The sequence below is a fragment of the Liolophura sinensis genome, chromosome 3 (genome assembly GCF_032854445.1).
Source record: "Liolophura sinensis isolate JHLJ2023 chromosome 3, CUHK_Ljap_v2, whole genome shotgun sequence".
Lineage (NCBI taxonomy): Eukaryota > Metazoa > Mollusca > Polyplacophora > Chitonida > Chitonidae > Liolophura > Liolophura sinensis.
The window spans coordinates 3,925,307-3,951,725 of NC_088297.1; the positions used below are offsets into that span (position 1 = coordinate 3,925,307).

Here is a 26,419-nt window from a genome sequence, read left to right on the forward strand (position 1 = left end):
TATTTGATTTGTGATTTAACGATGTACTCAAGCATTTTTCCACTTTTCGGTACCTTCTGAGTATCTCACATTATTGTAACAATTATATTAGTCCCAGTTAGTAAAAATTATTAAAAAATACGTAAAAGGCCTATGTGGAATGGTTACAAATATTGTAGTATTTAAAAAAAAAAGGCAGTGCAAGGAATTCAAAGAACTGCTTACTTGTTGAAACGATATCATTACATTTATATGTATATTTGCATGAAATATTTTGAAGAAAGGCTCAAAACATGTCAGATAAATAAAATGAAAGAGCAAAGTATTGTTAATGTTGTTCCCAAACATTAGCATTTTTCCCCACAATACAAAGTTCTACATGCGAGATATAATTTAGCAAAATTCCTTAGAAAGTATTAAAAGCTATAATTTTCCTGTCTCTTCATTGGCCCTGAACGTTAACAAAGTTTCGGTTTTTCTTTGAGTTGTAGTTTTTCTTACCCGTTTTTCCGCCTGACAATCTAGCAGAAATGTGGAATCGCCCAATTGACCCGCTGACCTATGCTATCACCAGTCAAAAATGGCGTCGGGTGCACTGTTTGGAAATGCTGGGACCCGTTCCCAAAGCAAGAATCTGGTGGAATTTCGAGCTGGAAAGATGTTCATGAAGGGCAACATGGTCAATCCAGACAAGAGGAAGGGGCAGATCTACATTTACCAGTCGGACGACTCCCTGATGCACTTTTGCTGGAAAGATCGTGGAAGTGGGACACTGGAAAATGTGGGTACAACAACAACAACATAATGTGCAAGTCATGGTTACGATAACCTACCGTAACGCCCAGCTTCTGTCATGTAGACTTCCAAGCGGACAATTTCACTAAAAAATCCGGTTCGAACCCTACCTTTTTTGCTATCCACCGATTCCTGAAATGTAATATGTCAAAGTCCGCATGGATAAAGCATCTTTCAACTGTAATACAGCTGTTGAAACTTTCAAATCGGACAAGTTAAAAAAACAAAGATTCCAAACATGGCAGATGTTGATTTACCTTGCAGGAGTACCCACCTCCCTTCCTGTGGTTAGAGTACCCACCCACCTTTCTATAGTTAGAGCACCCACCTACCTTTCTATGGTTGGAGTACCCACCTACCTTCCTATGGTTAGAGTACCCACCTACCTTTCTATGGTTAGAGTACCCACCAACCTTTCTATGGTTAGAGTACCCACCTACCTTTCTATGGTTAGAGTACCAACCTACCTTTCCATGGTTAGAGTACCCACCTACCTTTCTATGGTTAGAGTACCCACCTACCTTTCTATGGTTGGAGTACCCACCTACCTTCCTATGGTTAGAGTACTCACCTACCTTTCTATGGTTAGAGTACCCACCCACCTTTCTATGGTTAGAGTACCCACCTACCTTTCTGTGGTTAGAGTACCCACCAACCTTTCTATGGTTAGACTTCTCATCTCCTTTTTCATGGTTAGAGTACCATTCTACCTACCCCCCCCCCCCCCCACACCCAACCACCCAAATTAACTAACTGACTAACTAACCAACCTTAACAGATATTTCAGTGTTGTGTTCAAATCTTTTTGCAGGATCTGATCATTTTTCCTGACGACATCGAATTCAAACGTGTGAGTCAGTGTACCACTGGCAGAGTGTACGTCCTCAAGTTCAAGTCTTCAACCAAGAAGTTCTTCTTTTGGATGCAGGTAATCTCCAGCTTTATAAAAGGATTCATGGAACATGAAATTTTTTTTTGTCTGTAGTGTATTTATTTATTTATTTATGTGATTGGTGTTTTACGCCTTACTCAAGAAAATTTCACTTATACGACGGCGGCCAGCATTATGGTGGGTGGAAACCGGGCAGAGCCCCGGGGCAACCCACGACCATCCGCAAGTTGATGGCAGACCTTCCCAATTACGGCCCGGAGAGGAAGCCAGCATGAGCTGGACTTGAACTCACAGCAACCACATCGGTGAGAAGCTCAGGGTCATTACGCTGCGCTAGCGCGCTAACCGACTGAACCACGGAGGCCCCGTCTGTACTGTATATTTAGTGATAACATTAGCTAGTACAAAGTAAGGTTTTGAGTCTTCATCTCAACATATTCAGGAATGTGACGAAGGAGAATATTCAAAGTAAAGGTGTTCAAACACTACTGGTAATGTATAATGTGTGCTGTATTTGACTTCACATTTGCCCTTTAAAATGGATTTATAACAGGCAGATAAAAGGTTGTAAAATATTACTTTTGGTGTTGAACTTTGTGTTGAACCATTTCTCCAGCAGTATATCATCCTACATTCCAATTTTATCAGTCTACACAGAATATTGCCCTCAGAATTTACTTGAATAAACACCTGGCAAACAGTCTAAAAGGTTGAAGAACATCAGTACATTATGCCCAGGGTCCAGTTTCATGACTCTCTCTTAATGTTATGAGCTGGCAACTACAATGTAAGGCCTACAGTATTGGTTGCCGTGGTACTTAAGTGAATGTACCGTATTGAGTGCTTTGTGATATGGGGCCCTGGCTTTTATTTTTCACCACTCGGTTATATCTGGTCTGTTGTATTGTTGCAGGAGCCTAAGACTGACAAGGATGAAGAGTACTGTAAGAAGGTGAATGAGTACCTGAATAACCCCCCTGCGCCAGGCTCTAACCGTGGGGGTGGGGGAGGAAGCGGGCTGCCCTCAGAGCTGGCAGGTAAGATGGAGTCATCAGGACATGCTTCACCAAAGGTAGAGCTCGAAGTCAGAATCTGTGAATGAGCCATGTGCAGTGTTCCTGCACAATGCAACATGTCTAAAGTTATATGTGCAAAACTGCACATATAACCGTTTTCAGGAATGATTTTCATTACACATAGCTAGCTCTTCTTACTAACAAACAATAAAGGGTTTTGTTCACCATTTGCACTGCTCAGAAATTTAAAATAATTCCATGATAAAACGAATACAGGAAGGAACTTTCAATTTGTTAGGAACCTAAGCATTGAGATAAGAGGACAGATGTATGCATGCAGATAGATGTAATGTAAGACCTATTTTTAGAATGTATGAGGTTTATAAGCTCGAAAGGGCCTCCTTGGCTGAGGTGGTTAGAGTGACGCAGTGACTCATTTCACAAGAAATAATTGTTCACCGCGCTGCCTGCAGGACTGCATGTCTGTTTATTACTCACACAACATTACACTACAACAAACGCCTCATTCAGTGCTGTCGTGTTGTTGTCACTGTATTGTAGCATATTTCACCTAAAGTTTGGAATGTAAAAATGCACTTTCAGAAGCACAAAAAGGCCTTAAAATGATATTTTTGATGCCAATGCTTAAGTCAAAGTCCAGCTCATGCTGGATTTCTCTTCAATCGTACATGATAAGGTCTGGCAGCAACCTGCAGATGGTCGTGGGTTTTCCCCAGGCTCTGCTCGGTTTCCTCCCACCCTAATGTTTGTTGTCGTCGTATAAGTGAAATATTTTTGAGTACGGCGTAAAACACCAATCAAATAGATAATTTTTTGCTAAGAAATGAATCGAACATTACAAAAATTGACCCTACAAGGTGGGTCAGTCAGAATCAGGCAAATTGTTTGGCTTGAAAAATGTCAAACTTTATTTGAAGTAAGGTTCAGAGGTTAATACAGTGTATATGTCTGTTTTTTACGATGTCTATTCCAGGAGACACGGACCTGCAAAGCATGCTGGGAAATATGAGCCAGCAACAGTTGATGCAACTTTTAGGTACGTACTATGACAACTTTATGACAGATTGCTTCAAGTGAATTCAGTGACTGGAAAATATACCCATTGAGCCGAAATTGAGCTTGACAAGGCAAAGAACATTTAAATTGTCTGAGCTATAGTCACCTTATCAAGAGTTCGTGTACATGGAAGTACTGAGTGTAAAATGTAAGGTATTTATTAAAAATGTCAAGTAATGCTTTTAAGACCACACCATTTTTGTTGTCCTACAAGTCTTTTTTTCCTTTATTCGATGTTGGAAGAGGGTGTAAAAATGAAACTTGAATGCTTGAATAAAACTGCCGTACATGCCGTACGGCTAGGCATTGCTTGGACTTGTCTCTCACTCACCCCTGTCAATCAGAAACAATGCTCTATCTCTTTAAACACCAATCAAATGGATGCAATGAGTAAGTGTAACTGATATGTCATGTACAGGAGGAATGGGCATGAGTGGACTTACTGGACTGTCCAGCCTGATGGGAGGACGCCCAGCCAGTGCACAGTCCACTAGCTCAGAACCGTAAGTTTGCACTTGTTCTTGATGTCTTGTTCATTTTTGGGGACCACAGTTAGTAGAGCGTCTGCTTCGAGAGCGGTAGATCCAGGGTCAATCCTAGGTCGAGTCACACCTAAGACCTTAAAAGAGGAAGTTGTAACTTCCTCCCTTGGCATTCAGCATGAAGAGGATAGTGCAACGACTGGTTGACCCGTATCAGTATAATGGCTCGGGCAGGGAGGCTTACTTGCCTTCGGTAAGTCGTCTCAGTGAAGCAGCACTAAATAAAAGAGCGGTGGAAATCCGTCCTGCAACAAGGAGGTACATTACATGTACGTGCACCCTAATTACTCCTTCGTCGTCATATGACTAAAAAATTGTTAAGTACGATGTTAAACCCCAAGCGCTCACTCACTCACTCATTTTTGGGGATGCCCCATTGGGGACCTGTCAGAGGCCCTGCAGCAGGACCTTGGTGCCATTTGATTGACGTCAAATGTTCCTTTACCAGCTCATGAGAATGGCGTTATATTAAAAACAGAATCACATTATAATAGAAATTGATACATTGTAACATGGTAGAAATTGTGCCACTATCCATTTTTTTAATGTAGAAATGGCTAGAGATCCTGCTTCACAGTAGCGCTGCCTCACAGGATTGAAAAAATATGCTGCTGCCTCATCGTTTCATTCTTGCTTCCGACCCTAGCTGGTGAATTATTACTCGGGCCATGTAAGAGAATAAGGGTCTTGTAAGCTTGACCCCATGTTGCCATTGGGCAGGAATAGGTACCCCCATGAAGATATTTTGTCATGCAACTTACACCTTTATATGCCTACTTCATGTGGTGTACTCAGCCAACAGGTCATCATTGCTTCTCATTTTCCTAGCTTCAAATCCAGGAGCGACATCTGGAAATCATTAAAGTCCAGGCAGTAAAATTTCAAGATGTATTTAAGGCCACACCAATTTGTTTTTGTTTATTGGCAAAATGGAGTTTTTTTTATTTTTTGTTCTGTGTCACAGAAGGTTGTAAAGATAAATGTAAAACTGTCCCAGCAAGTTTTCCTCTTAAAGACATGTTTACTTGATCAGAAAGTTTTGAAAAACACAAAACATTTAGGTCGGATTTTTAATTTGTTTTTTGTTTCAGTTTTTTTTTAGTTCTCAGTGTTGGCTTGCCCAAAATAATATTGGTGACTTTACCCAATCTTAATGCTTGGTGTGTACATACCAAACTTTTAAACAATAAAAAAGTAAAAGCTAAATATCTGAAATCAGTACATATGTTGCCCCACCTGATACTGAGCTTTCTTCAGTCCTCTTAGAGCCCAGTCCTCCCCGGGAAGTCGTGCCACCACAGCAGGGGACAGCACTCCGACCTCACAGACCCGACCACTGACTGCTGCAGCCTTGCCCACCCAGGCAGGGGGGACAACTGCATCCACTCCTGCCCCAACGCCGTCCACGGGTGCGGGGAACAGTTCAGCTCGCCAGCAGATTCAGCTTAGTGACCTACAGAACATCCTCTCAAACATGACAGGTAAGCTGGCAGTGGAGGGCGTTCACATGCTACTCTAGTCTCAAAATAAACCAGGTGAAATTGTAAAAATGATATGAAGGATACTCCGTGAGACAAAGCTAATACTGTGATTGAAATTGATTAGCGGACAAAACTGTAGTTACCGTAAAAAGGGATGTCATAATATTCCTTATGTGATGGCGGATCAGGCAGATATGACGTTGAGTTATACTGAAATGACGTCCTGAGTGTTTGAATGCAAGATGTCATTTATATATATATATATATATATATGTCACCTATCGGTAACATAAACTGTTCTTGAAGGAAGTCACACCAAGCAAAATTGGAAAGGACTGAAAATTTTTGTTTCCATAATGTGCCCTGAAGCTTTAATACAATGCATTCTTTTAACAAATTAGGTAAGCCATTGATACTATCTTGATCTGTATCAATTGGTCTTGCTTTGATCAGGTATATGTCTTGACACTGGAGTAGCTCTTCAAATGATACATGGTAAGGTACTATAACATGGAGAGTGTGGCATTCAGGAGTATTAAGGTAAATGGGCCAAAATGAAAAATGATAGTTTGAGGCATATTTTATATTTCTTCATAACACCTCTGTTTTATGCATATTTTCCATTAAATGTCTAGAATATTCAGAAATCTGTACATACTGGGAACATGGGACCAGGGATAACTGTAGTTTAAAGTCATCTATACACCTTAAGAACGCTGCAAGGCATTTTTGTAAAATTACATATGCAGCCACATCCTAAATGACACATTAAGAAATAAAAGTAAACCATTTGATGTTTCCTTTAAGGCAAGTTTCAGGTCCTTAGAAAACCTTTCTGATTTGTGACTCATTTCTCATGACGTCTTTTCTCAAAATTGCTGATGCTACAAGATGTTATGTTCAAATCATAAGCCTTGAACATTGGATTTGGTCAAGGGGCCTTGGTGACAGTAGGCAATCTATAATCCTCATAACACTACAGAGTGTAGTTATGTTAGTTGTAGACCACAAATTTTCCATCAGTGTGATGTGCATATATGCACATGTCATATGAGGGAAAACTTTGTCACTGAATTGCTAAAGGTCAGTGGTTTAATGTGGGCACTCTGTTTTCATCTACACAAGAAATCTACCACCATCGTTTAAATGATGAATTCTGGAGCATGGATTATGGCATTTAACAGCACTCAATCAAGTAAATCCTATGATGTGTTTGGATTTTGATTTTTGCTGGAACATTTTTGATGATGCAGGGTTATGAGGCTATTTTGTTATTGCATACTTCAGTCTGTGGGGATTTTCAAACTCATGACAATTGCATCGATCATGAAATATGTCATCTGTCATCAAAATGTGTTAGGAAAATGGTGTTAAAGGAAAAGACCTCTAAAATCGAAGTAGACATCACTAAATGGAGAGCACTTAAAACTATGCATAAATATACTATCATTTTATTTTTTTTAGGTTCTTTAGAAGAGAGTTAAAAATTCAGATGTTTGAATTCTAAAGTGGACTTTAAGAACCATACCTAAACTCTGATGTCCAGGAAGATTTTCCAACTTTAATCACGTCCCTGAATGTTGGAATAACTCCTCTTACCCATGACTAAAAGATTACTGAAATAGCGTTCTCAAAAATTCCTTTCTTCTGGTCAACATTAGGAGAAAAAGGTGATGAGATGCCAGAGTTCCTAGATAACGTCAACATGACTTATAAAGCCCACTACGGCATGGAAATATCTCAGTGCCTTTCAACACTCTTCCAAAAAATCTACAAAAATAAATGAAAGTATTTGTACGCATAGTTTTTCATTTGTCTGTATGATAAACCTTTCTTCATATTTTAGCTTTCTTTTACTTTAAGACTCAACTGAATTTGAGTTCAGTTTGTCTTGAAGCATGCATACTAAAACAAATTTGACTTGTTTCTCAATTTCAGTACCTGAAGCTCAGAATAAGGATGGTAAGACATTAACATTTTTTATAACGGTAAATCTTAGACCATTTCACCGTGTACGGACTTCATGCATACACTTATTATGAGAATGACACTAAATACCATATTTCTTCTAAAATTTAGGACAGCTGGTCTGCTCATTTTAGCTAATATATATATGTAAATCTAGCACCGGCCCGGATAGCACGGCTGGTAGAGCGTCCGCTTCGGGACCGGTAGATCCAGGATCAATCCTTGATTGAGTCACACCTAAGACTTTAAAAGAGGAAGTTGTAACTTCCTCGCTTGGCGTTCAGCATGAATGGGAAGTGCAACGACTGGATTCACCCGTATCAGTATAATGGCTCCGGCGGGGCGGCTTTCTTGCCTTCGGTAAGTCGTCTCAGTGAAGCAGCACTAAATAAAAGAGCGGTGGAAATCCGTCCTGCAACAAGGAGGCACATTACACGTACATGCACTCTAAGGATTCCTTCGTCGTCATATGACTGAAAAATTGTAGAGTACGACGTTAAACCCCAAGCACTCACTCACTCACTGTAAATCTAGCAACAGCATTGAGTTTCTTTTTTCTCACGTGGTTAGACCATCTAATGGACAATATACTAATATCTTGACTTTACCAAAAGGCTGGTAACTCAGAATGCTTCAAAATATTGAATAGGTTGAAGAATTATTTATTTATTTATTTATTTATTTATTTATTTGATTGGTGTTTTACGCCGTACTCAAGAATATTTTACTTATACGACGGCGGCCAGCATTATGGCGGGTGGAAACCAGGCTGAGCCCGGGGGAAACCCACGACCATCCGCAGGTTGCTGGCAGACCTCCCCACGTAGGGAAGAACTAGAAATATAATAGAGGGTTTCCAAACAGCCCTTTTGTTTTTTTCTTAGGCTGTTTTGTGTGAGCATGGTGCCCAGATTTCATTCTTTTTTTCATTTTTTTCTCTATTGGGTTAATTGCTGAAAAGAGGAAGTTCAAAGAGAACTTTTCACGTGTTTGCAAGGTGTTTATATAAGCATATTCTAAAAATGCTGTTCTATGTAAAATGATAAAATTATAATTTTTGTGAAACCCTGAAATTTGCCATTACCACTAATGTGGTTTTGTCTCCAAAATCAAATTTAAAATGTTCATAAATTGAGCTGAATGTTGTTCAACAATAGGTTTAGGAATTAGGGTATTTTTCTAGGTGGTTAACCCATTGGGTGATTGCCAGAAGACCCTCTGTACAGAGCATATGTCCTGTTACAGCTATCAACCTAGCCCAGGCTCTGAACCCCGAATCCCTGATCCCTATCCTGGCCAACAGTGAAGTCCAGGAGAGACTCCTCCCCTACCTACCAGAGGGGGAGGCCCTGCCCAAAACAGAGGAGGAGCTGAGGAACACTGTCCAATCCCCACAGTTCCAACAGGTGAGTGACAGCTGTCCGTTGACAGGCATGAAATTTTTTTTTTTTTTTTTTTTTCTTGCAAAAATTTTTGGAGTTTAAAAGCTGGCATGAAGTTCATTCCTTCACTATATGACCTGTGCAGAATTCTTGCTCTTTTGAGCAGTTGTTAAAGAAACGAACATGGCAATTTCAGCTAGGAGCACACACCACTTGAGATTTGTTTGCATGTTTTCAGATTGTATAGGAAAAAATATATATATATAGGAGATCTATATCTTTAATGTGTTGTCTTAATTTCCTAATGATACAAAAAAGATGATTTAAGTGTGAATGTAATGAAAATATTTAGTGTTTTACCAAGAAAATATGCCCTATGGGTGTCTTAAAGCTGTTATTTTGTGTTTTTTTTACAATTCTGTGTTTGTTTGGCAGGCTTTGGGGTCATTCAGTGCAGCCCTGCAGTCAGGTCAGCTCGGCCCTCTCATGCCACAGTTTGGTTTGGGAGAGGATGTGGCGAACGCTGCGGCACAAGGAGGTGAGTTAATCAGGCTGTCTACTCAGTAAGTTTGGTGGGGAAGAGCGAAGCCCTTCCGCTTCATCTCAAACCTAGGAATCCATGTTCAAAGTGTATGGTTTTACTGAATTTACTGTACCTACATGTACATGGTGGCAGTTGATTTTATGTGTGATTTGTGGAGAAAACCAGACTGCCCACAGGATAAAAACAGCTGACCTTTGGCAAGTTTACTGATGAACTGTCCCATGTGTGATGCAGAGATATGGACCGCTTATTTGTCACCAAGGTCGGCCAAACGGAGAGCAGACAAATACACAAATTCCGTATTCAGTTGATTTAATTAGTGTTTTATGCCGCATTCAAAAATATTTCACTCCAAAATGAAATTATTTATTTATTTGATTGGTGTTTTACGCCGTACTCAAGAATATTTCACTTATACGACGGCGGCCAGTATTATGGTGGGAGGAAACCGGGCAGAGCCCGGGGGAAACCCACGACCATCTGCAGGTTGCTGACAGACCTTCTCACTTACGGCCGGAGAGGAGGCCAGCATGAGCTGGACTTGAACTCAGAGCAACCACATTGATAAGAGGCTCCTGTGTCATTACGCTGCGCTAGCGCGCTAACCGACTGAGCCACGGAGGCCCCTAAAATGAAATTAAAACTGTGCTTAAGTTGCACTGAAAGATGCATTTTCATATGTGAAAAGGGTGAGGAATTAGGTTGACTGAAAATTTCTTGAGTCTGGTATGAAACACTAATCAAATAAATGACTGTTTCAGATCTTGAAGCTTTTGTACGGGCCATGCAGCCTCAAAAGGCAGAAGGGTCTGAGGAGAAGCCAGCTGAGAAACCCGACGATAAAAAAGAGGAAAAGTAAATGAAGGACGAGACAAAAGAAAGTGATGTCTCTGTTGTCAAATCAGGCCTTGAAGTGTCGTAATTTTATTAAAGTGCTCTTGCTTACATGAGATGTTTGAGAACCTGTAGAACTGCATACTAATGAAATAAAAGCTCTCAAAGTTTGTTTGATTAAACTTTACTATAAACAGGAAATTTGTCTTTTATCTTTTTTTTTTTTTTTTTTTTGATTGGTGTTTTACCCCGTACTCAAGAATATTCACTTATACGACGGTGGCCAGCATTATGGTGGGAGGAAACCGGGCTGAGCCAGGGGGAAACCCACGACCATCCGCAGGTTGCTGACAGACCTTCCCACATACGGCCGGAGAGGAAGCCAGCATGAGCTGGACTTGAACTCACAGCGACCGCATTGGTGAGAGACTCCTGTATTTTGAATTATTAACTTTTCTGTCTGTTGTAAAAGAGTGTATTAATTTTTCCCAAATTAAAACATGCCTAAGTAAACATAGCCAAGGAAAATCTTTAAGAAAGGCAAGGGGTTTATGGTGAATTTAAATGTCTGTAAATAAGAGAAAAAAACAATAATTAACTTAATAAAAATATGACACTTATATTTGATAGTTTCTCTGTTTTGATTTTCTGCTGTACAGAAAGTTGTTACTGTGTTGGTCGTTTGAGAAACCTAGACCTTGCTGAAACGGGAAGCATAACGACATCCATGTTCTAGTTTGGTAATTGAGATCAATTTTAAGTCAATTCATACCATACACTTCAAAAAAAAAAATGTTCAGCTCGTGATAGTTTTCCGTACTAGTCGTTAGTGGAAAAGATCTGGCGGCAACCTGCTAATGGCCGTGGGTTTCTTCCCACAATCATGCTGGCCGCCATTGAAAAAGTGTGAAATAATCCTGAATATCGCGTAAAACTCCAAATAAATAACTCCAAATGCCCCACATGATGGGGGCATTGTGTCTGATGTCTTCAGCATGGCGCTGCGATGAGGAGGAACTATAAATATGTGCGGATTTGATCTGGCCTGTGCCATCGTCGTGACAGGACCGAAATGTATATTGAAAGCGTAGTTAAACACCAGTCAAACAAACCACAGATCACTAAGTTGGTGTTAGTGACGAAGTGCCTGTCATTCAACCGATAGGTTTTGATCCTTCTGACGTCGGCAGAAGTCTGAAGCGGAATGCATATCCATTACTCACCATTTCCTATCCGGTTTTTCCTACCATAATGCTGGCCGCGTACGGCGTAAAACAGCAATTAACAAAAAAAATACTCACCATTTCAGTGACGCTGAACAAATCTCCATGGCTAAACTAATCAGTGGAGCACATGGATTTTAAGCTCAGTGATATATCACTTTTAGGTGCGTATAGGCCCTATATGGGCCTACCAACCTTTGTGTCATTGTTGTTATGGCGCTAGCGCAGCGTAATGACCCAGGAGTCTCTCACCAATGCGGTCGCTGTGAGTTCAAGTCCACCTCATGCTGGCTCCCTGTCCGGCCATGCGTGTGAAGGTCTGCCAGCAACCTGCGGATGGTCGTGGGTTTCCCCGGGCTCTGTTATACAGAGCTCTGTTAAATTTCCACCCACCATAATGCTGGCCGCCGTCGTATAAGTGAAATATTCTTGAGAACGGCGTAAAACACCAATCGAATAAGTACGAGATTATATGTATATATCAGTAACTGAGACGCAGTGGGAATTACTGCTCGACCCTTTACCCTACTGTCGTCTGATCATTATCTCGCCCTTTTCATGCCTTTTCTTCGACACCTGCAAATCCCACGCTAATCCGTTTCGGCGTTGTTTCAAGTCGAACAAAATAAATGATCCATCTGAGTTGTATACAGTACTGTCTCTAGGGTATATATACCTCCATGACTTGTTCAGTTCCATTCCGATAACAATAAATACGAATACAACAGTAAGTTTGTTTTCAAACAAAAGGAAACAGCTTGATAGAAGTATCAGAACCAAGAATATACGTCCAAGGAAAACAAAATTAGAACAATTTCAAAGAGCCAGTAATCTTCATGGACAAAGGGTAATGGGCAGTGTGCCGTGCGCATGCGTGGTCGTTAAGCCAAAGAAGTCCATGCATTCGGATTAATGGAGTTGAGAATTGAAATCCACTAGGCATTTAGTGTACTGGAGAATATTAAGCCTTTGTTTGCAAAATTGGTCTGTAAATTATTTAGTACTCGTAATTGGTAAAATGAACATATAAAAATGGGTAACGGCGTATAGCCCATTAAAGTGTCTTCATTTGGTATTCCACAGTTTAACGTGTGAAGGTTCGCCCATAATTGTTGGCAAAATGACCACAGTATATACCCAGTAATTTTCTAGCTTTGAGAATGGCCGCCACTGATATGGAGTGGGAAAGTCAGACAGGATTTTAAACAATGGCATGTATGCACTCGGTTTAATGCAATCCATTAACCTGTCAGCTGTCATAAAAGTGAGAAAATTCATCGAAACAGACATTCGCATACCAACTGTCAACAGGAATGGACGATTAGGGTCAATAACCGAACGGTCAATAACCGCGTAATGACCCAGGTGCCCCTCACCAATGCGGTCGCGGTGAGTTCCTTCCCCGGCCGTAAGTGGGAAGGTCTACTAGAAACCTGCGGATGGTAGTGGGTCTCCCCCGAGCTCTACCCGGTTTCCTTCCACCATTATGCTAGCCGCCGTCATATAAGTGAAATATTCTTGAGTACGGCGTATAACACCAAATTAAATATATAAATTATTTGATGGAAGTTTAATGCGACACTCAAAAAAAAAATTTCTCTTCTATGATTGCGCTATGGTTTGTGCTTGGAGGAATGTTCATTTTGGCCTAATACTTGTGGGCTGGTCGTGAGTGACGTGTGAAAACACAAGTTACTTTGAAAGCTTCTACCAAGAGATACATGTATGTGGTATAGACATACGCAACTGATGTATAATTAGACGAGACGATTTTTAAATCCAGTTACCGTTCCACACCGCAAAGATAAACCCACTCAAGCCCCGAAACTGGCTTAAAGCCACGTCGCTAGCTGGGGTAAGTAAACCGGATTAAATGCACCTAAATAAATACCAGCTTAACTGTGCCAGTGTGAACGGGGTGAAAGATATCCCGTCGTTGGAAGTAGGATTAGTTCTGGAATGGATAACAGATATACACATACAATCATACATCTTCTGTCAATTTTCTTGAAACGAATATCGGATTGTTGAAAAAGATTTCCAGATACGTCAATTAAATTTAATACAAAGGAAATGAATTTAAGACATTTGGAATTAATTCAAGAAAGGTGACGTGGTTTATGAATTTCTGGTTGAAGGTTTGGAAGCTGGTGGTGTTTAAGGCCTTTATCGAAAGGAGCATTGATTTACTTTCTACACATACAGGTGTTAAGAGCGTGGGTTTGTTTCGTGATGAAAACGCGATGCTACTATTGGTTTCTTTTTCAACTGTGAACTTGAAGCTGTTCTGGGGTTACCATTGTTTACTAGGGCACACGTGTCAACCATTTCACGGTTCAAACCACGGTCGGGTCAAACCAAATAATTTTAAAATGGTAGGGTCTATATACGTGTTGCTGAGAGGTTACATAGCAAGGAATACCGGACTGGTGGGCCCGGTGTCAATGTGGTGAGTCTGGACGGGATGTCATGTCTGATGTCTTCGGCATGATATATCAGTGGTGGAGGCACTTTGTTATAAAATAAAAATTTATTTATTTATTTATTTGATTGGTGTTTTACGCCATACTCAACAATATTTCATGTATTCGACGGCGGCCAGCATTATGGTGGGAGGAAACCAGGCACAGCCCGAGCGAAACCCACGACCATCCGCAGGTTGCTGTAGACTGGAGAGGAAGCCAGCATGAGCTGAATTTGAACTCACAGCGACCCCACTGGTGAAAGGCTCCTGGGTCATTACGCTGCTCTAGCGCGCTAACCAACTGCAACAAGACACAGTATATATATATACACACACCTATAAATGACTCCTTGCCGTCACATGAAAATTGTTAAGTACGATGTAAAATACCGATATAAAATCTGACGGCTCTATAAAATTCGGCATTTACTGTTTACACCCTTACCGGCCCAGATGGCTCAGTTGCTATAGCGTCCGCTTCGGGAGGGGTAGATCCAGGGTTAATCCTGGGTCTGTTCACACCAAAGACCTTAAAAGAGGAAGGTGTAGCCTCCTCGCATCGCGTTCAGCATTAAGGGGACAGAGCAACGACTGGTTGACGGGTATCAGTATAATGGCTCGGGTGGGGCTGCTTAATTGCCTTCGGTAAGTCGCCTCAGTGAAGTAGCACTAGATAAAAGAGTGGCGGAAATCCGGCAACAAGGAGGCACATTACATGCACTCTAAGGACTCCTTCGTCGTCATATGACTGGAGAATTGTTAAGTACGACGTTAAGACCTAAGCACTCACCCACTCAATCACTCACTCACTCACTCCATTTACACCCATGTCGCAAGTGCGGTATAGGAGGAACTTAACAAGCGGACAGTACAAAACAGGTGCAATACAACAGAAATGTTCAAAATTAACTTGATAAATTTACAAATAGGTTGGTGAGTGCATTGTTTGGAGCAAATTATGGAAAATACAGTATGTAACAGTTATTATCACAGTACGTTACAGTTATTCTCACAGTATGTAGCAGTTATTCTCAGTGTATGAAACAGTTATGCTCACAGTATGTAGCAGTTATTCTCAATGTATGAAACAGTTATGCTCACAGTATGTAACAGTTATTCTCACAATATGTAACTTATTCTCACAGTAGTGCAACAGTTTTTCTCACAGTATGGAACAGTTATTCTCACAGTATGTACAGTTATTCTCACAGTATGTAGCAGCTGTTTTCATAGTATGTAACAGTTATTATCACAGTATGTTACAGTTATTCTCTCGGTATGAAACAGTTATTCTCACAGTATGTAGCAGTTATTCTCAGTGTATGAAACAGTTATGCTCACAGTATGTAGCAGTTATTCTCAATGTATGAAACAGTTATGCTCACAGTATGTAACAGTTATTCTCACAATATGTAACTTATTCTCACAGTAGTGCAACAGTTTTTATCACAGTATGGAACAGTTATTCTCATAGTATGTAGCAGTTATTCTCAGTGTACGAAACAGTTATGCTCACAGTATGTAACAGTTATTCTCACAGTGTGTGACAGTTATTCTCACACCGTGTAGCAGTTGTTTTCATAGTATGTAACAATTACTCTCATAGTATGTAGCAGCTGTTTTCATAGTTGTTTTGGCAGTATGTAACAATTCTTCTCACAGTATAGAACAGTTATTCTCACAGTATGTAGCAGTTATTCTCTGTGTATAAGCAGTTATGCTCACATTATGCTCACACCGTGTAGCAGTTGTTTTCACAGTATGTAACAATTATTCTCACGGTATGTAGCAGCTATTCTCAAAGTATGTAACAGTCATTTTCACAGGATTCACTCACAGTAACAGTTATACTCACAGTATGTAACAGTTATTCTCACAACATGTAACAGTTACTTTTACACTATGAAACAGTTATTCTCACGGCGTGTAGCAGTTACATTCACAGTATGTAACGGTTATTCTCACAGTATGTAAAACTTATTCTCACAGTATGTAACAGTTATGCTCACATTATGTAGCTGTTATTCTTATAGTATGAAGCAGTCATTCTCATAGTATGTAGCAGTTATTCCCACTGTATGCAACAGTTATTCTCGCAGTATGTAACATGTATTCCCACAGTATGCAATGGTTATTCTCACAGTATGTAACAGTTATTCTCGCTGTATGTAACAGTTATTCTCACAGTATGTATTGGTTGTTCTCAAAACATGTAACAGTTATTCTCACAGTATATAACAGTTATTCTTACAGTATGTATCCGTTATTCTCACAACATGTAACAGTTGTTCTCACAGATACACTTTAAAAGTGCTTTTGAACACAAAGCATGACTGTTACACTTCATTCGCTACTACGCTTAACTTTATTAGTTTCCATCTTACCTTCTCCGCAAGAGGTAGATTTCATTTTGGAGGTTGGGGTAGGGATAGTGACTGGTGGTTGATGTAAAACTGCGAGATATAAATGAGCAAAACAATTACCGTGAGCTCTCTCTAGCTGCTCGTTAAAGAGAGCAGTGCGTAGGCGTATGATGTCGAGTGATGTCGACATTCTAGATATTCACAACATAATCGCGCTCGTGTTCTCTCTGATTATACCGAACGCCACAGCCATCCTCACGTACAGTGCTGGCTAATTCCGTTTTGTTTTTCCAGAAATTCCCATCGGCCGTTCCCCCTCAGCTACCAATGGCTAAGGACAAAAAAAAGACAATCAATTGCCTTCGTTACTGCTCCTCATGGCTGCATACCGTCTACTGTAGGTATAGTATAGACAGAGAATTGTATACACCCGGTATATGTTCTTCATCGTCTTGCTAGAGGCCAGCTCCCCGCTAAAGTGTTTTGTGTCTTTTAAAACTTCATTTCTACGCCGTCAACAATTATTGAAGGGTTGGATTAAAACTTGTTCAAAGGGAAAACGATGAAAACTGGTCTAATACGAATAATTTTATTTTCTAAAATTAATCGCACATACAACTGATGTATATGTTTAAAGGCTACAGACTACAGGCCACAAGCTATTGGGTATATTTCTGTAACCGAACAGCTCTTTTCTGACTTTAAATACACAGACAAAAAGTAGTGTTGATCAACACCACTTTGTATTGTAGATTCCGACCCTACACCAAAAAGTAGTGTAGACCTCTACACCAAAAAGTAGTGTAGACCTCTACACCATAAAGTAGTGTAGACCTCTACACCAAAAAGTAGTGTAGACCTCTATATCAAAAAGTACTGTAATCCAAGAACCATCACCACTCCGACCCTAATACAAAAAGTAGTGTAGATCTCGACACCAAAAAGTAGTGTAGACCTCTACACCAAAAAGTAGTGTAGACCTCTACACCAAAAAGTAGTGTAGACCTCTACACCAAAAAAAGTGTAGACCTCTACACCAAAAAGTAGTATTATCCAGGAACTATAATCACTCCGAACCTACACCAAAAAGTAGTGTAGACCTCTACACCAAAAAGTAGTGTAATCCAAGAACCATCACCACTCCGACCCTAATACAAAAAGTAATGTAGACCTCGACACTAAAAAGTAGAGTAGACCTCTACACCAAAAAGTAGTGTAGACCTCTACACCAAAAAGTAGTGTAGACCTCTACACCAAAAAGTAGTGTAGACCTCTACACCAAAAAGTAGTGTAGACCTCTATATCAAAAAGTACTGTAATCCAAGAACCATCACCACTCCGACCCTAATACAAAAAGTAGTGTAGACCTCGACACTAAAAAGTAGAGTAGACCTCTACACCAAAAAGTAGTGTAGACCTCTACACCAAAAAGTAGTGTAGACCTCTACACCAAAAAGTAGTGTAGACCTCTACACCAAAAAGTAGTGTAGACCTCTAAACCAAAAAGTAGAGTAGACCTCTACACCAAAAAGTAGTGTAGACCTCTACACCATAAAGTAGTGTAGACCTCTACACCAAAAAGTAGTGTAGACCTCTATATCAAAAAGAAGTGTAGACCTCTACACCAAAAAGTAGTATTATCCAGGAACTATCACCACTCCGACCCTACACCAAAAAGTAGTGTAGACCTCTACACCATAAAGTAGTGTAGACTTCTACGCCAAAAAGTAGAGTAGACCTCTACACCAAAAAGAAGTGTAGACCTCTACACCAAAAAGTAGTATTATCCAGGAACTATCACCACTCCGACCCTACACCAAAAAGTAGTGCAGACCTCTACACCAAAAAGTACTGTAATACAAGAACCATCACCACTCCGACCCTAATACAAAAAGTAGTGTAGATCTCGACACCAAAAAGTAGTGTAGACCTCTACACCAAAAAGAAGTGTAGACCTCTACACCAAAAAGTAGTGTTATCCAGGAACTATCATCACCCCGACCCTAATACAAAAAGTAGTGTAGACCTCTACATCAAAAAGTGGCATCCACATACACACAACAGCGATTGTGCTGTTGTGACGAATTAATGTGCATGGCTGACTTGAGCGATAACACGTTTGACGCACAGATGCGTGTATGCACGCCATATCGGAAGGAGACAAGTGGACTTAACGACAGCATCCATTTAGAAATATCATTGATTATGTGATTATCTGCTAGCAAAGACTAACCTGTAAACTGTTTTCTCGAGGTACCGTATAGACAGACAATGAAGGGGTCGTTTGCACCAAAGCGTGTAGACATGTAAAGTGTTTGGTCTAAGCAGCTACAGTATGCAAAAACAGCCAAGGAGTTGTCTGCACCGAAGCGGAACAGAACTTTTCACATTACCCGGATGAGATTACAATGCCTTTGCACTTATTCTCTGAGTCTTTTGTTACTTTAGGAACATTCAAAAGAGTTTCTGCTGGCGTCTTTTCATTCTTGATCAGGTTTTTTTAAGGATGATCATGTCGCTCGTGTGATGTAGAAATTTGGTCAATATTTTCTGCTGGTGCGAGTTGCTGTGGACGTTTATCTGCCTTGGACATAAAGTCATTAGTAGGAATGACTTTAAAGACTGGAACAATGCTCAGTTCTTTGGCTAGTAAAAGTTCTGCCTAAGCACCTAAGAGGCATGGGGAAGCCCTCCAAAGAAATAGCCAAAACGTGCCTTTCGCTCAGTCGGTTAGCGCGCTAGCGCAGCGTAATGACCCAGAAGCCTCTCACCAATGCGGTCGCTGTGAGTTCAAGACCAGCTCATGCTGCCTCCCTCTCCGACCGTACGTGGGAAGGTCTGCCAGCAACCTGCGGATGGTCGTGGGTTTCCCCCGGGCTCTGCCTGGTTTCCACCCACCATAATGCTGGCCGCCGTCGTATAAGTGAAATATTCTTGAGTACGGCGTAAAACACCAATCAAAAAAAAAAAAAAAAAAACCTGCCTTTCTAGTCCAGCTCATGCTGACTCCCTCTTCGGCCTTACGAGGGAAGGTCTGCAGCAACCTGCGGATGGTCGTGGGTTTCCCCCCGGGCTATGCCCGGTTTCCAACCACCATAATGCTGGCCGCTGTCGTAAATATTCTTGAGTTCGGCATAAAACATCAATCAAATAAAATAAATGAATCAATAAGTTCTTCTCATAAAGTTGTTGGCTCTGTCTGATCTTGACATTCCCGCCATGAACGATTACAAACTGTGTCTAAATCATAATATTGGCAAGGCATCAGCACGTAAATACAATAAAGGTTTCACAAGCTTTCGACTAACCCCTTTTTTTCAAAACATATTTATTTATTTATTTGATTGGTGTTTTACGTCGTACTCAACAATATTTCAGTGATACGACAACGGCCAAAATTATTTTGAGAGGAAACCGGGCAGAGCCCGGGTGAAACTCACGACCATCCGCAGGTTACTACAAGACCTTGTCACGTTTTGCCGGAGAGGTTTCAAAAAATATAAATAGTGAAATGTTAATATATACAAGAGCCAGTCATTGCCAGTGTTTACTCGTGACCACACCATTACATCACAATAACAATTCGAACGTCATTAACGGTTAAGGAAAAAAATTACCTATACATGAAGTCTAGAATAACGTCACAATTCACTGTATTGTGGAACAACAAACAGACCAAATGATCAGCAAACAGAATGTTTGTTTACAAGCGTAAAAACAATATTTAACCATATCACACATTCTTTAAAGACTATAATCTGCGGTGATCGTGAGATCAGGCTATAATTATTACTAAAGCAATGTATATGTCTAAATTATTACACAAAATACGTGCAGAGGAGTATATGTAATCTACCATAAATTTGAGCATATGTATAACAATCGACCTATGCATTCAGGGGCCCTGTCACCATAAGTATGAAGGAATTGTGTTGGTGGCTTAGTAGCGTGGAGCGGAGATCTGGGATCAAACCCGGGTAGGGTCAAACAAAAGATGTTCCTGGCTGCAGCCTCGCTTTAAGTTAGAGAAGTTAGAGCAAAGAAGAGGGCTGCTTGACCCGGTGTCTTTTCTCTTGTCTTTGGCATGATACTTCAGTGGCTCGCCTTGCCACATGATACATACATACATACCGAAAAATTCCTGGTCGTCATATAACTGAAAAATTGTTGAATACGCCGTAAACACGTAAGCAAACATGTAAATACAAACAAGACGATATCCTCTCCATTTTGTTTCTAATATTCTCGCGATGCAGGTATATGAAAAGCCATTATTTCCTAAAAACATACAGGCATATATGTATACAACATTAAGCTCAACAATGTAGAGAACGGTTCAGAATGACGTCTCTGAAAACACTGCGTCGAGCGATAGAAGCAACTGGTGTTGCAAACCAAAAATTGATCACGTATATTTGGACGTCCGCTGTGGCTTCATCCCATGCACTTTGCGATTATTCTTCAGGAATATTTGAACCTAAAACTCACACGAAGCTAGGGCATGCTAGTGCGTTGGAACTATGGTAGCGTCCACAAGAAGTACATTTTTCAGGTACTTGCCGACGTTTGTTGGTTTATTCCGAGTGCACCGCTTAACTCCCCTCACCGAAGCTAACAGCCGTCGTAGATTTATTTGATTTATTTGATTGGTGTTTTACGACGTGCTCAACAATATTTCACTTATACGACAGCGGCCAGCATTATAGTGGGAGGAAACCAGGCAAAGCCCGGCGGAAACCCACGACCATCCACAGGTTGTGGGAGATCGTCCAACGGACAGCCAGAGAGGAAGCCAGCATGAACTGAACTCGAACTCACAGCGACCGCATTGGTGAGAGGCTCCTAGGTCATTGCTCCGCGCTGGAGTGGTAAGCCCCGCCGTCATATAAGTGAAGTCAAATCATTTGTTTACGGTTGTATGCAGTACGTTTGTTTGGTGACTAGTCACCAGCAGTCTGGCTCAGTCGGGACGAACAGCTTCTCAGGCAATCGGTAGAAAGAGGGTTGCGAAGAACATTGTTTTTATCATTCGAGCAAGAACAATATTCTCCCGCCTTTGAGCTTGGAAGCATAATTATTTAAATTTCAGTTATTATTTAATATGTTCTAAAATAATAGCCAAAATGTTTTAAAGAAAACTAACCTCGTTTTATGACATTTTAGCCGATCAGGACAGCTAGCGCAATTTAATGGAAATTGTTTTCGTTGAAAATAGTGGGGAACCACCTGCATTCGGCCTAACTGGTGCCAAATACTGTAGCTTCTTTCTTTTGACTTATCACCTTTCTATATTCAGCTCTTTTAGAAATCAGTTACCCCACACTACCAAAATTGTCTTTAGCGAGTGACACGTATCATGGCAAACACCACGCATTTGTATGTTGAACCACCATATAATTGCAAGGCGAATATCAATGGAATACTTTTTCTAAAATTGCAAAGGTTTATTTCGAGTAGAAGACTTCATCGCTTCATGTGATATTACAAACATTCCAGAACAAACTAAAAGAAACAGACTACGTAGATTAACCCTACAGACTTGTTTCAGTTTGAGGAGCAACTTGGTGAGATTTTCGTCACATTTTTTTTTATTACTGTACGAGAGCAAAGCATGACAAGTAAAATAATTAAGAAAGAACAATTTAAAATGTCTGAGATTTCCCAGCGGAACATTAACGGCTGGATTATGTCGCACTGGGTTGCGCTTTTGTTTTGCACATCCCTTTACGCAAGAGACAATAACTGTAGTCCCTAAGGCGTCACGGCTCAGTAGAAGATGTAAGGTACTCGAATACCTGTACAATGTTAGATCTAAGATCTGTTTCATTCTTCCCAGCTTAGCTTTCAGAAATACATTGTTAATGTGGAAGCTATAGGCTGGGGACATGGCTAACCAATCCCAGAGTTCGCACAATATATACATAATGTGATATTTCGAACTTGGGACCTGTCAAACGCCCGACAGCAGGGCCATGACTTCATTTTATTGACATCAAGTGTCCCTCTCCCAGCTCATCATGATGACGTCACATTACAGCACGACACATTACAGCACGACATTACAAAAGAGTCTGACACACTGTAACACTGCAGACGTTACGCTACAATCCATTCTTGACGTAACAATGACTGGTGGTCCGGGGACCACTTTCACAAAGATGTCGTACTTGTACCATATCGCACATATAGGACAATGGTACGTTAATAGTGACGTACAAAATATCGTACGACAAATGTACGATAAATAAACGGGATCAAAAAAAAAATGCCGCCCACCATTAGAAAAATAAAGGCAGAAATTTGCAGACATTTCATTTTCCAGAATCACATCATTTTGGTAATTGGACAAAATTATCTTCATCAAATGAAATTTGAAGCATATATTGTGTTCTGTTCTAACTCACTGAAACAAAAAGACTTATTCAGCATGATGCTGTTGCACATTTAACGCTTATGTGTTCTGTGTTTTGACGTTCTGATTGGCTTCCTGAAATAACAACCGTCTGTGAGTTTTCCGTCTGTTGCTGCACATTTAACGCTGTTCCGTGTTTTGACGTTCTGATTGGCTTCCTGAAATAACAACCGTCTGTGAGTTTTCCGTCTGTTGCTGCACATTTAACGCTGTTCCGTGTTTTGACGTTCTGATTGGCTTCCTGAAATAACAACCGTCTGTGAGTTTTACGTCTGTTGCTGCACATTTAACGCTTATGTGTTCCGTGTTTTGACGTTCTGATTGGCTTCCTGAAATAACAAACGTCTGTGAGTTTCCGTCTGTTGGTGCACATTTAACACTTATGTGTTCCGTGTTTTGACGTTCTGATTGGCTTCCTGAAATAACAACTGTCTGTGAGTTTCCGTCTGTTGGTGCACATTTAACGCTTATGTGTTCTGTGTTTTGACGTTCTGATTGGCTTCCTGAAATAACAACCGTCTGTGAGTTTTCCGTCTGTTGGTGCACATTTAACGCTTATGTGTTCTGTGTTTTGACGTTCTGATTGCTTTCCTGAAATAACAACCGTCTGTGAGTTTTCCGTCTGTTGTTGCACATTTAACGCTTATGTGTTCTGTGTTTTGACGTTCTGATTGCTTTCCTGAAATAACAACCGTCTGTGAGTTTTCCGTTTGTTGGTGAGCATTTAACGCTTATGTGTTCTGTGTTTTGACGTTTTGATTGCTTTCCTGAAATAACAACTGTCTGTGAGTTTTCCGTTTGTTGGTGAGCATTTAACGCTTATGTGTTCTGTGTTTTGACGTTTTGATTGGCTTCCTGAGATAATCACCATCTGTAAGTTTTTCGTTTGCTGAATTTCCGTTCTGCCTCCTTGACACAACACAAGCTTCTACAGGTTCCACCCTTTGACGTTAAATCTGGCTCCCCTCACACAAATAATCACCGGAAAGTGTCCCGTATGTTCATGATCCGTTTGACTTCAGTGTTCTGAGCGTTGCCGTTCCGTCCTGTCAACCAGAAAAAAAACAAATGTTTACAGGTATTTCTTCTGTTGAAGTCCCCTTTCGCTTCCTTGACAAAACAAACGCCTAAAAGGAATCCATTTTTTTTCATCCCTTTTGGCTTCCTTAAATCCGTTTGGCTCTCATTACACAGCAGTCAACCACCTGTAAGTTGTCTGTGTTCTGTATTTCCGTTCGCCTTCCTGACATAACAATCGTTTGCAAGTTTTTCGTCTGTCGACGTTCCGGTTTGCATCGACGAAAAAAAAAATCCATTCCACCAACACGTCTTAGCAAATTTTAAAACGTGTTATTTATGTTGGTTTTCCGTTCGGCTCCCTGACACAACAAATTATTGCATTCTTCTATCTGTTGGCATTCCGTTCAGTTTGCCTGTCCAACACAACTGTCTAAACGTGTTTTGTTAGCTGACGTTTTGTTCGTCCTCTTAACACAACAACTACGTGTTTTGTCTGTTGACGTATCGTTTGCCCTATTCGACTCAACAACTGTTTTTGCGTATTTTGTCTGCTGACGTACCGTTCGCTCTCTTCGAAATAACCACTTTCCATATTTGTTTTATCTGATGACATTTTCTTAAACCTCTCCAACACAACACCTGTCCATACATGTTTTATCAGTTCACCTTTTGTTCGACTCCTAAGACACAACATCTGTCTGTTGACGTTTTGTTCTGTTTCTGTTTTTGACACAACAACTACCTAAAGGTATTCCATTTGTTGGCGATGCGTTCAACAATCCCGACAACAACAACTGAATATAGAATCATCATTTTAGCGTTTCGTTGACACAGGAAACGTTCCGTGTGACCTCTCCGACACAACAACGGGCAGCAGAATCAGTGTTTTGGCTTTTTGATGACACGCGGGGCGCCAAGGGGCCTGTCATGTGTTGACCTAAACGATACAACAAATGACTATGCATGCGTGTCCAGTACGCTGGCATTTTTGTGACACCGATAACGTATATACGTGTCTGCAGTGTTGACGTTCTGGGCCCGGTTTCACGAAGCACTCTTACCGTTACGTTCACTTAACTACCACGGCAGCCAGTGCTGTAGGCATTACGTCGTCATGGTAGTTGCGAGTTCGTAATGTTGAGAGATTTTGCGAAACTGGGCCCTGTTCTGTAATTCTGACACTGTCTGTATTTGCTCCGTTTGTTGATGTTCCGTTCTGCGCTTTTTACACAACAACCGTCTATACGTATTCCGTATGTTGACGTTCATGACGCCGTAGATAATCCAGTTTATCCAGCTGTTGGTGTAGGCGAGGTAGAGACAGGCAATGTGAATAGCAGGGGCCCAGTTATTGTGCACATCTCCCAGGGTGGTCACAGTGTAAGGTAACATCAAGAGGACGAGCAGAATGAAAACGGTAAGGAGGGTATAAGCTGCAGTGATATCGTGACGACTGTATTTACTAACGATGTATTCGGCGGAGGGATTCGGGAATACCCTCTTCAGCTTCTGTCGCACTGTGAACATTTTGTAGAAAATCATGGAGTAGAAGATCAAGACAAGTACTGCAGGGACAAACACAGTGACCAGCATTTGCATTAGAATGTACATCAGGCCGCCAGATCGCAGATAACTGCAGAGGTGCAGGATGACGTCGTATCCCATATCGCCGAACCCGAGAAACGGGGCGATGTTCATCGGCACCGGGATCAGGAATAAAATCGCGACGCAGAGACATGTGTTCCTTCTAGACAACCATAAATTGTACTTCGGCGGATGACAGATTTTCACGAAACGGTTGAAGGCGATAAATGCTAAGCTCCAGAGTGACAATCCATAGCAGTAGCAAACCGTAAAAGCGTTCACTTTACAGAATGTTTCGCCGACTGGATATCGGCCGTAAATGTAGTCGAACAAGGAAAAGGGCAGCACGTAACCTTGGATCGTAATATCCGCCAGAGCAAGCGTTACCAAAAACACATTGCAGCGCGTCCGAAGTTTCTTTTCGGTGAAGACGGCGACGATGAGAAGACCATTGCCGAAAATGCCGAGCAGAATGTAGCATAGAGAAACAACGATGAGTAAGACGGTGACAAATCCGGGAAAGCTGTGGTACGATCTGTGAAGCACATCTGAGTCCAAGCTACCAGCTGTTTGCGACTCATTCTCATTCATTATTCTGCGGTTTGTGAATTATACACATTACCAGGTGACAATATATAGAGAATCGACTTTGATGAATTTGCGCTGGGAATGTAAGCAACACACAGCTCCCTAACTTCATGGAGAGCCTTCCTTGGAGAAGGCGTAGGTTTAAATATAATCCCACAATATATCAGACGTAAGCCCTATACATATCAATAACCCTAGTAAAGGTTTGCCCCTTTTGCGCATGCGTTAAGAAAGGGTGCAGAGTTCGCTTAAGAG

General features: G+C 40.9%; 2 protein-coding genes across 3 annotated transcripts; one reads left to right on the plus strand and one right to left on the minus strand.

Annotated features, from left to right (window-relative positions):
- Positions 1-558: 558 nt before the first annotated feature.
- Positions 559-10,731, plus strand: LOC135463707 (proteasomal ubiquitin receptor ADRM1-A-like). Of its 2 annotated transcripts, none has more exons than XM_064741108.1 (10): positions 559-760; positions 1,586-1,702; positions 2,580-2,703; positions 3,677-3,739; positions 4,178-4,262; positions 5,559-5,782; positions 7,721-7,744; positions 8,996-9,156; positions 9,568-9,670; positions 10,438-10,731. In XM_064741108.1, exons 1-10 carry the CDS (start codon positions 560-562, stop codon positions 10,533-10,535), a joined length of 1,200 nt encoding a protein of 399 aa, XP_064597178.1. In that variant the 5' UTR covers position 559; the 3' UTR covers positions 10,536-10,731. The 2 variants fall into 2 exon arrangements, with proteins under 2 accessions (XP_064597178.1, XP_064597179.1); XM_064741109.1 differs by having other exon boundaries at positions 5,568-5,782.
- Positions 10,732-25,096: 14,365 nt separating this feature from the next.
- LOC135463994 (melatonin receptor type 1B-B-like) lies at positions 25,097-26,167 on the minus strand. Its single transcript, XM_064741467.1, has one exon. It carries the CDS (start codon positions 26,165-26,167, stop codon positions 25,097-25,099), a length of 1,071 nt encoding a protein of 356 aa, XP_064597537.1.
- Between the last annotated feature and the right edge of the window lie 252 nt (positions 26,168-26,419).

Bases quoted from the DNA above. Each gene is read 5' to 3' on its own strand.
- LOC135463707 (XM_064741108.1), top strand. From the start codon at position 560: ATGGCGTCGGGTGCACTGTTTGGAAATGCTGGGACCCGTTCCCAAAGC. The intron at 3,740-4,177 runs GTACGTACTATG...TGTCATGTACAG, and splicing joins ACAGTTGATGCAACTTTTAG to GAGGAATGGGCATGAGTGGA. The intron at 9,157-9,567 runs GTGAGTGACAGC...TTTGTTTGGCAG, and splicing joins AATCCCCACAGTTCCAACAG to GCTTTGGGGTCATTCAGTGC.
- LOC135463994 (XM_064741467.1), bottom strand. From the start codon at position 26,167: ATGAATGAGAATGAGTCGCAAACAGCTGGTAGCTTGGACTCAGATGTG.